An 11241-nucleotide genomic window follows, 5' to 3' on the forward strand; every position below is an offset into this window, starting at 1 on the left:
ACTTAAAAACCTGAATGAACGGCAGCTTTCATATTATGCATCCTGCTAAGCCACAGCAAGGAAAGTAAGAGACAGGGGGTTCTGACTCACAAGGTAAGTTAAATGGATCTCGATAAGTTGGGGGAAAAAAAAATACTATAGGGAACAAAGTGTTCCCACCCTGCAGAAGCAGGTTGCTCGGGTGAGTCATAAAAAGAGGTGGTCTCTGCTTCATCTCGCTTTTTTCCACTTCACTGCAGCAGGTGAAATAAGTGCAAGGCCAGGTTATTGCTGAGCTGGCTTTAATTTCTTCCTACTAACACTCCTTATTTCATAAAACCACCCTTAGCACTCCAGAATGATGCTTGCTCCCAGTCTGGCTTTGCTCTCAGCTGAGCGGTGGGATGGGGAGGGTGCCCCATCCCGTGCGGCTCCGATCTGATGCAGGCTCTGCCCCAGCCCGGGGCAGGAAAGAGCCTTTTCCTGGCGTCCTCTGTGGACGTGGAAACTTTCAGGGGACTCTGCTTTGCCAACCTCGCCGGGGAACTGCAGCCATTTGAACTGTGCTGCTTGTTCCTGAGCTGTGAGCAGGGGTTTGCCAGGACGGGACGGTCCTGTGGCTGCCAGCATCCGTGTCCTGGTGCTCCCACCCACCCAGGAGGGACAGGATCCGCCACGGGGACACCTCTGCCTGCTTTATTTTGGCACACAGAAAGCTGAGCTCCCCAGAGTGGCTGAGTCAGTGATGGCAAGTTATGGAGAAGCTGTCTCTCTTCTGGGGAGGGGGAAGGAGGGCTGGGTGCCGTCCGCTTCGTCAGGGTGATTTGCTCTACCAGAGGAGCTGCCCTGGGAATGACTTACCGTAACTCGCCCTGTGCCTCAGCAGCCCCAGGCTGAATCACCGTCTGGCTTGCTATGGAGATGGGACCGCTTTCAAGGAGCCGCCTCGCCCAGAGAAGGGCCATTTCCAGGACATTCCTGGTGCCGGAGGTGCAGGCAGGGACAAGGAGAAATAAGGAGTTATTTGTTTAGGGACTGGCAAACGTCGTTTTGCTGGTCTGTGCTGAGGTAAGTGTGATAACAGCCCCTGTCACAGCCCAGGGAAGGCAGTGCCATGCCAAAATGCAGGTGTGTTTCCACACAGGAACAGCCTCTCCTCCCACAGTACCCGCAGGGGATGGTGTTAAATCCATACAATCCCCCAGGGTGAAGCGTGTGCAGGCAAGAGGAAGGGATGTTTGCTTGGGATCCTTGTCTCTTCCCACACCTGATTGGGGAAATCACAGCTGGAGGGAGCGCGCGGTGAGAGACCATATGAACCACTGCTGCTCAGGGGCACAAACTAGTGAGTGTGAAGGTGTTTCACAGCTCCTCCCAGGACAGAGGGATTAGGGCAACTTGCAGAAATAGGCACACACTAAAAAAGTGCCCCAAAACAAAAAACAAACCATATAATTAGAAACAGAGCTACCAACTCACTGACCAAGCGTTCAGCCAGACCATTACAAATATGGATGCAGTAACATCCCTGGACCTCTCCGTGGCCAGATCCTGGCTTTGCCTCTCTTCCTGCCCTACTCACAACTCAGAGGGCTGGAACCCACCCAGCTGTCCCCAGCAGCACTCCCGGTCCTTCTTCTGCTTCACCCCAGCGCGTTGCATAAACACTGCGGACAAGAGGGCGTTAACGCCGGTCAACTGCAAACCACTACAGACAGCGGAAATTTTATAAGCCACATTGCTTTTCGGCTTCCAAATATTCTTGTCTGCAAGCCCTCAAGTCACTTCATGGCTGCAGATGGGCTCCTGATGCTCAGTTTGAGCAAAGCATCTCTGCAGCGACGAGTTGGAGAGGAGCTGCCCCACGCTCGGCTGTGGCACCGCAGGCAGAGGAACTGCTGAGCTGTGGCAGCTTTGCCTTGGAAAACGCACAAGCTCCTTGAGTGTTTTGGGCTTTTCTACAGTAAGTTGCTCATGGAGAAATTTTAGATCCTCCTGGGGAAGAGAATAAAAAAAAAAACCCGAACGAATCATTTCCAAGAGGAAGTCCAGTGTCCAGACAAACCCGGCTCTAACGATGCTTCGTTTCCTGCTGCTGGCGGTGCAAGGAGGTCTGGAGCAGTGAGGAGGTCGAGGCTTGAAAGAAGACAAAAGGTAAAAAAGCAGAACTGGAATATTTTCCATCTCTGGAGTGATGCCGAGATTGGAGGCTGACATATCCATGTGTTTTCCATCTCTGCGGCACAAGAAAGGTTTTAGTCTTAACTGCTCTCTTGGGCTTTCAGTTAAGATTTGTCACTAATTAAAATGAGCAGTGGCTGGTGTTGTCCTGTGCGCCGTGAATTTGAAGCAAGGATAGTCATAAATTGCTTTTCCGAGTGAATCCTTGGGAATAGTGGGAAGGAAAATGCAAGCAAAAGTTTAAAGTGCAGCTCAGGGATCCAAGAGCAATTTCTGCCTCGTGAACTCTCAATATCGCAACAGCACGGTTATTAGTGGGATTTATTCTTCGAGCATCCCTGCAAGGTAAGGACATACTTTCACTTAACCCAGTGAAAACCCAGCCTGTAGTAGGTTATGGGAGATTTGTACCTTTGCCTTCATCTGTACATCCCATAGGGGCTGCTTGCAGCGCTAATGACCAGACAAGGTTTGGCCAAGATTAGGCTCCAGGTTGCAAACTCCATATTGCTAACCACAGGGAAAACATTTTGGTCCAGCCTCCAGGCTGATTTGCTTTACATTCTTGCTTTATCTTCTCTGCATGCAGAGCAAAGAAGCTATTTTTGCAGACACTATGGGCATTTCTTATCGTTTCAATTGCCCAGATGCGTTACTTTACATCAAAGCGTTAAAATTCTTCAGGTACACAGAATCATTAAAAAACTTTGCATGAGCCTCATACATAAGCTGTCTACCTTGAGCTATAAGATTAAACTCAATCATGAACCAAAAAAATCAATCAAGGTGCTCTCTTCAGCTGTAATAGCATCAAGAAAATATATTTAAATAACAAGTTGCACACAAGAAGAAAGAATCACATCATTTAACTCCCTGAACTGGAACTAATGGCTTCTGCCCTTCCCTAGCAAAGGTGTGTGGCATCTCTAAAGCCCAGGGATTTGGCTTTTTTTTTTTGCTAGCAGACATGGGGAATGCCAGGTGTCATTGGAAAACCAGCATTTTTGATGCAGGTTGTGCATAGCGGGTAAAAAATATGTAAATAAGAAGCTTGATGGATTATATTTTAAATCAGGGTACTTCCAAGGTCAGTGCAGAGTGAAAATACATTGTTTAATCATCTGTTCTGCCCTGGATTGAACACGGTAGGCAACAGTGCCCCTGGTTTAGGCGTCGTGTCCTCATCAGGACTCTGAGGCAGCAGCAGCTAAAGGGTTTGAACTGCCATCCCTGGCTTAGGCATCGTGTCCTCATCAGGACTCTGAGGCGGCAGCAGCAGCTAAAGGGTTTGAACTGCCAGCTCCGGTTAGGAAGACAGACACACCCTTTCAAAAGGGTCTCAACAATGGGAGTGGTTGAATTTAATGCAAGGAGACCGGTATTTTCACTTGCTTTTTCTTCTTGTTTTGGACCAGGCAGAAATACCTGAACAAACAATCCTTTTCGGTAATATTTTAATCTTATCTTTCTACTCAGAAATTCAGAGGGGAAGAAAAGGGACAGAAAAAGCAAACAATCTTTTTAAACCTTAGCTGAAGGGTGGTTTCAGTCAAAGAAACCTTTCATTACATTTAAAAAGCTCTCCAACAATAACACGTATTCTAATGTTATAATGAGCACCACCAGCAGTCATCGTCATCACCAAAATGCACTGAAATTAACTGCCTTTTCATCAAGTTCAGGTATCTCATTTCATCATTCATAAATGTTCATTTTGTACAGGTAGAATTCCTTCCTTAGCATCGGATTAACTTCACACTTGGTTGTTGGGTCTCATCCTAGTTCCACTTGCAGAGGCTGGGGACTGTTTCATGGCTTTGGAGTGGGGAGGCTTGAAAGTCTCATGGGAAGAGCAAGTCATTTATCTTGAAATGACCTATTGCAAACAAATGGGTCACACACTCAGCCTTGTGGTGAGATTTCTGCTTTGCGAGCGTTTTGCAAGAAGTGTCAGAAGCATCAAAACAATTTACATTTTTCTACGTGTTGCCGCAAGCTTTTGAAACTCATGAAATGTTTCAAACTCATTAATTGTCAATCAACTGTTTCAAAACGAACCCAAGCTAAAAGCAGAACCAAAGAAGCTGAACTGGAAAAAAGGTTTTGAGAGAGGGACAGCTGAGACCATCTTCTTTTCCTCAAGTGAAACATTTACAGACTTCAAAGTTTCTAAAGATGTGAGACCAGTTTTCCTCCCAGCCATTAGAATGTCTGTGTGTCTATCGTCTGTCAGCATCTCTGGGCGTTTCTACCCCATAGGAAAAACAAGATTTCTGAATTGAACCAGGTTGTGATTTGCAGGTTCCCTGTACAGAAGACAAAGACAATAATTTATACTTCCAGCTTTAATCTGTTGCTTTTGGGACGCTCCTGTCCATCTCTAGAGTGGTGTTGTGAAGGATGACCGAGGAAAAACGTACTCAGTTTTGCAGCCTTGGGGCATTTGATGCAGGTCTAATGCATCATTTCAGGCACTAACGAGCGTGTCGGTTCCTGGTGGGAAGGAGGATGGATGTCCCTCCTGTGTGGGGACGTGAATGATGAGCAGGAGAGGGAGCCTCCCAGCCTGTGCTCTGGTGAGCCATGAGCAGAGCAGAGTAAAGCCAAGTTTGCTGTCTTCCCAAGAAGATAAACCTGTGCAGCTGAAGTCAAATCCATCATTGCCACATTTGACAAAATAAGGTCACAATAATTATCTTTAAGGGGAAAAACAAACGGCTGAAAACAACCTCTCGCTTTACCTCATAGGTCTACATTCTGAGCTTCATCCTTTTTGTATCTCTCTTTTTAAGGTTTCAGATTTTACTTCCCCTCCACCATGAGAGTTATATTTGCTTCTCCTCTGAAATTTGGCTCAAATAATTATTTTTTCCAGATTGACATGACCTTATTATAAGGAAATCCTTACCAGGTTTGTTTCCTTTCCTGTTGCACATTTGATTTCTGAGGGTTGGGGTTTTTTTTTCACCTGCTCTCCAGTTTTGTGCTGGATATCTTCCAAACATAATCCCATACTGCTGAATTTGTCGTTCTTCTCTTGCAGTCCTCTCAGACTCCTTTCTCTCCATCTCTTTCCTTTTTCTCCTGGCCTTTCTTGTCCGTTATGAGCAGATTGCAAATCTGAAACTCCGTTTATTTGCATACGTCATTAAGGTTTCTCCTAACCACAGATATTGCAACCAAATGCAGGTCTCTGCCACTTTAGTGAACTAACTTCACTAACTTTTTGAATGGAAATGTAGCAGGGGGGTGTCAGCTCCAGGATGCCCTGAATTGACCGGATTGTTGCATCGTTTTCTTCATTTTTTTTCCCCAAATGTAATTTCTAGCCAATAACTTGAGTAATTGTTCTTCATGAATCATGCAAGTGGCCACGATTTCTTCAACGGCAGCTTGGATTACAGTAATGTAAAATGTGCACAACCTGAACACTGATTTTTCACCCAGAATTTTTTTTTTCCTTAAGTCACTTCTAAAAATAGGAAAGTCATTCATCTTGGGGAGAATAATGGCCTATAAAAATGTAAAGTAATTTCTTCATATTTATGAATCCTTTCCCTTCCGCCCATTATGAATACCCCTCTTAATGAATGCTCTTTCTCCTTCATGAAGGTATTATGAGCAATTATGTCCTCTGGTTTTAATGTTCTGATAATGTAATCCAATGGGCTATACTTTATCCCCAGGTTATTGACAACCCACACTCCTGAGAAGAGCTAAATAGATTTTAGTTCCGCAGAGGATATATTGGCCCTGACTGCCTCAGACTCCGAGTGACCATGGGGTCTTCTTTAGACCATTATGTATATGCACAAACTTGTAATTACAGCAGAGGAGAGCTCAAAGACGTTATATGGACCCCAAATGCTCTCTGTGGTGCAGAACTTTCTGTTCTGGTCACGTACAGGTTGGTTATTTATGACCTGCTGTCCATTTAGACTTGCTTTGCTTTTCTGTTCCTGTTTGGCAGCACAAAGATGGCTTAAGAAGTGAATGAAAATTAAAAAGGACTTAATGAAAATGAAATTCAGGCCCTGAACACTGATATAAAAGGAGTATTAATCCCTCCTCAGACTTGTACCTGGAATGAGGTACAATTATGAATAGAAAGATCATTTCAAGTTATGACAGATTTGATGAAAGAACTTTCACTGCTGTCAGAAGGAAAGTTATTATGCTGCTGCTAATAAGTATTCATCGGGTTTCCAGGGAGCTGGATTACACCAAGTAATGAAAGGTGTGAATGACGGTTCTTTTGGGGCAGGTAAGAACTAGAAGAAAGCATCTCCCAAGAATGCCGGTACAATCCAAGTACCTTGCCCCGTACTGACACTTTTTTCTTTTTTTTTTTTCATATTTTCTCAACTGATCCATTTTGTGCCCAGTGAAGCTTTTGTAGAGCTCCAAGGCAGAATTCCCTCTCTCCCCCTGCAGACGGGGCCTGTGTTTTCATTTCTGAAAGCCCAGGCCATCTCGCTGCTACCTTCCCAAACTATTCCAGGAATTAAAGCTGGTAGAAGAGGAGCTGTAAAAGCTGTTCCCAGCCTGAGGTCAACAAGAGTCCATCTAACTAATTGGACTTTGGATAAGGACCAAAAGGCATCAGTCCAAAATCTGTCTTGTATGAAACACCACTGCAATCAGCAGAATGACACTAATTATACATGGTATGAGGAGGCAGTTGCCTGTCCCCGGCTCCCTAGGAAGGGGGCCAACGGGGAGCTAGAGAAAACTCATCTCCTTTGCCCCACCTGAAACATTTTCTCTCTGTTCATCTCACTCAGTATTCAGGGGCTTCGGAGCTCTCCAGTAACAGATGAAAAACGTAACAGATGATCTCAAAAACTAATGTTTGTGCAGAGCAAATCCCAGTACAGTCTGTTTGTTGCAGCTATTTGGGTTTCCTTTCTGCATAATGGAAAATAAAAATGGGAAGTGTACACAGAAATTCTGCTAGGAACAGCACACGGATATGGTCAAAGCCAGGCAGCGAGTCTGCCTTGAGCAGAGCTTGCTATGTCAGCTTTAAGCAGCTCAGCCTTAACTTCTGACCTCTGCAGGCTTTGTTTGGTTTTTTTTTTCCTTTTGTTTACCTGGTGTCTCTTGTCAGATATTTCAACTGTAGGTAATGAGAGACAGGGATTGCCTTTTCCGTTGCTTGTAAACAGTACGCAGTGGGGCACCCTTCCTACCTGGAGTCTCCTGGTGCCATTACAAGATAAGCTAATAATTAATCAGAAGAAATGCACCTTGCGGTAACATTAACAGATGGCCCATCAGAAGCTCTGACTTGAATCACCATGTTAATCATTTCTGTTCCTTTGCTCAGTCCAGCTGGCTCCACTGAAGATGAGCGAGATGAAGATGTTACTTCTGCTTTTGATGTCCACTGTGAACGTCAGCGCCGTGCTGGAAAAGGGTCTGCCGAGACGGGAACCACGGCGCCTCTCGTGTGTGCGGTGCTGTGGGCCATCAGAGCAGCCCATCTCCATCATCTCCTCGCGATACACAAGGATGAGCAGTGACCCTGCCTATTCGGTACCCAAAGTCCAGCCCACTATAGATATCACCATCCTCAAAGGTGGGTAAAGCTGACTACCACGACAACAACTTTTGTCTTACTTGCTGACCCTCATTTTGCAAGCTGTGCTCCTCCCTACACCAAGAAACTCATCTACTTTAATTACCAAAAAGAAGGTCAAGGGGTGACTTGGTACAGGCTGTAAATGTGTGCAAGTGAGAAGAGTTGACAAAAGGCTCCAATCCATCAAAAAACCGAATCATTGGAAGCTCGAGTTAGGTCACACCAAAAATGAGATGCAAATGTTATCACAGAATTGCTAAATGGTAGAGTTAGAAAGCAGGAAAAACTCTCAGTCCCTTTTTCCATTTCACATTTTTTGTCTCCATAAGGCAGGCAAACAAAAATTAAGCAAATAATACAGGAGACGTACCAGGGAGTCCTGCAGAGCAGATGAACCCAACCACCTCTCCCAGGCCCAAAGCAGACCTTAGCAGAATCAATAACTTTTCTTGCCCTAACCTCTGCACGGAGGTGCTGGGTTCATGACTACTGGATCCACGTAACCACTCCAGTGAGGTCATGGAGTTTCATTATTGATCATTGCCACCACAAGGTCAGTGGGGCCAAGCTTTCAGCTGGGATTTTTAGCCTTCTGAGAATTAGGAGGGTGCTGGTGTCTGACCAATGCTTCCAGATATCTGTGCTGGGAAAACAGCATTTTAGCAGCTGCTTTCCTCCTTGTCTCCATCAAGGTTGCGTCTGCAGGTTGGGCTTCGCATGTTTGTGTTTGACAAGGTTTTCCTTTATGCCTGCAGGTGAGAAAGGTGAAATGGGAGAGAAAGGGTACCCTGGACCAGTTGGAAAGGAAGGAGAAAGAGGGCTACGTGGCTTTAATGGACGGAAGGGACAGAAAGGCCAGCCTGGCCCGCAAGGCCATTCCTGCAAGCAGCTCTATGCTGCTTTCTCGGTGGGTCGGAGAAAACCCCTTCATAGCTCGGACTACTTCCAGCACGTCACTTTTGACACTGAGTTTGTGAACCTCTACAAGCACTTCAACATGTTCTCGGGGAAGTTCTTCTGCTATGTGGCAGGAATCTACTACTTCAGCCTCAACGTCCACACCTGGAACTTCAAAGAGACCTACCTGCACTTGATGAAGAATGAGAAAGAGGTAGCCATCCTCTATGCCCAGCCCAGTGATCGGAGCATCATGCAGAGCCAGAGCCTGATGCTGGACCTGCAGGAAGGAGAGGAGGTCTGGGTAAGGATGTTCAAGCGGGAGCGAGAAAATGCCATTTATAGTGAGGAGTCTGATGTTTACATCATCTTCAATGGCCATTTAATCAAGCCAGCCATAGAGTAGCCATTCATCAGCTTTAGGCTCAAAGCTTTGGTAGATACATTAGTGTCTTCCCTCTTAGAAATGCATATGTCTAGCTCCACTAGGAAGGATTACAGGCCTCCAGGCCTGCTGACAGGGTTGTCTGTCCATGCCAAGGACACCTGTGTGGATGGAGGTGACTGTGCTTCAAGGTGATGCAAGCTACACAAGTACTGAGAAGGCTTCAGCCCTTAGGTGCCCTGGAGAAGAACACAAAAGGCCCCAGTTTTGCAGCCACATATAGATCCCCAGTAACATCTCTGAAGAGCTTACCAGTTGGTAGCAAAAATCTAACCTCTTTGCTTTGCTTTAGAGAAGATGTTTTAATTGTATCTAAGGGTCATCTTCAGCTACCAGTGACCTGGGTGCTAGTTAAGGAATGTCATTACTCCTACAACAACGCTTGGCAATCTTTGCAGTGTGCAGTGCTGCTAATAAGAGCCCACACTCTCCAGCACCTACACCAGGTCTGCTCCACTCAGGTAGGCAAGAACGCACCAGTCTTAAGAACAATATTTTGCACAGTACATTTACCCTAAATTACGTTTTTGTTCCATTTCATGTAATATAACATTCTGAGAGCAAAATGTTAGAGTTAGATAAATAGCAGCACATCAATCCGCCAAAGCTTTTCCAGAGGCACAGAGTTTTAAGTACAGCTGTAGCCATGTGCCTTAACTTCACGAGACTCCTGTACTGCTAGCAATACTTATCACATAAGAACATCCAACATGGCTGGGAATGCGTGTGTTTCCAATTTTAAGGAAAATGGTGGGTCCTGCCATAGGGTCCCATTTCAGAGTGCTCATTGCTGAGCTGGAATTTGAGGCCATGCTCACATCTGAAAATTACCATCCTATAGCGCCCTCATTTCTGGAAAATGGAGAAGAAAACTGGAAAGAAAAAAGGTGTTTTACTACATGCGGTGATATTTTAGGGGATTTGGTTTCTTTTTCCTAAAGTATTACTGACACAACAGTGGAAAGGTACAAACAGCAGGAAGAAACATCATTTTTCCCAGTTCCTTCTTGCCCATTCCCCCAGTATCTTGTTTGCATCCTGAGCCATTTGTATGAAGGCTACATGTAAAGTTCTTGCTTGGCAAACTGCTTCAGTGCTGTACCTCACCTGTCCACAGATGTCTGGAAAAGTAGCTGAAATAAAGATACTGCTTTGAGTACCCTGGTTTTGTTTGTCTTATCTCCATACACCTTTTCACAGTACAGGGCTGAAAGCACTAGACTGAACATCCAGTTCCATATAACAGTCTCAGGTGGCAATTTTAGTTACTTTAATACCAAAGGGCCCCAGAAATGAGAGTAGACTGATACCAACTCCTCCCCTTGCAGACCAGTAAACAGCCATCATCAAGTATCAGGATGGAGAGACAGAGAAGTTAATGACCCCTTGCTGTAAAATAAATAGCAGACCTTTGAGATCTCACAATGTTCATGAAGACAGGAACTTTTAAGTAGCCTATCTGCCATGTAAATGCATGATGAAAATGGGTCTACAAGCCTGTACATCACATCTGCTCCTGCTCCCAACACAGCCTGCAACCCTGAAAAGGAAAAGTGGGAAACTCACATAGCTTTTAAAAATAACTCCCAGGGGCATTTTATGCAAATCCTCCACTGACCTGCTCTCAGCTGTCCCAGCTGCTTTGGTCAGGCCATTGCACAGCATTTTCCTTCCCACCTTCCTTCTCAAAAAGCATCGTAATCAGCTGCTTCCATTACGATGATGGTAAAAGCCCTAATGGCTGCGTTGCTTATTTGCAACACACCACTTAGCACTGAGAGCTCTAACGGGGAGATGCCAGCCCTGAGAAAACACACGCACAAGCAGAAACCTTTCCACTGCACTGGAGTCAGTGAAGGCATTTGCAAACTGTTTTTCCCAGCCATGTACCACATTTGAGAGCTCAAAATCTTTCTTTTTCTTCCCCCCCCGACTTCCTTTGTCCCTGGTTTGGAATCATTCCCAACCCAGACCTTGATTTTGCAGCTGCAGAAAGTCATACTCTGGGCGCAGGGTACCACAAGCAAAGGACCACGCGAGATGCCTGTGGTGGAGCAGGGTTTATTCGCTGAGGCTGATGCGGTCCAGGGGCTGTCTAACATTCCTCACATATCGAGCAGTTTCACCACAGCTTCAGCTCGCTCCCGTCTGCGGT

At 45.6% G+C, this 11241-nt stretch overlaps 1 protein-coding gene across 2 annotated transcripts; it reads left to right on the top strand.

The window, feature by feature from the left end:
- The first annotated feature begins 1749 nt into the window (after positions 1-1749).
- C1QTNF8 (C1q and tumor necrosis factor related protein 8) lies at positions 1750-10187 on the top strand. 2 transcript variants are annotated; one of them, XM_014936255.1, is made up of 3 exons: positions 1750-2133; positions 7490-7741; positions 8500-10187. In XM_014936255.1, the coding sequence occupies exons 2-3, from the start codon at positions 7510-7512 to the stop codon at positions 9045-9047; spliced, it is 780 nt and encodes a 259-aa protein (XP_014791741.1). In that variant the 5' UTR covers positions 1750-2133; positions 7490-7509; the 3' UTR covers positions 9048-10187. The 2 variants fall into 2 exon arrangements, with proteins under 2 accessions (XP_014791741.1, XP_014791742.1); XM_014936256.1 differs by lacking the exon at positions 1750-2133 and adding an exon at positions 2377-2505.
- The last annotated feature ends 1054 nt before the right edge of the window (positions 10188-11241 follow it).

This window comes from Calidris pugnax, unplaced genomic scaffold, assembly GCF_001431845.1.
Source record: "Calidris pugnax isolate Ruff unplaced genomic scaffold, ASM143184v1 scaffold17, whole genome shotgun sequence".
Lineage (NCBI taxonomy): Eukaryota > Metazoa > Chordata > Aves > Charadriiformes > Scolopacidae > Calidris > Calidris pugnax.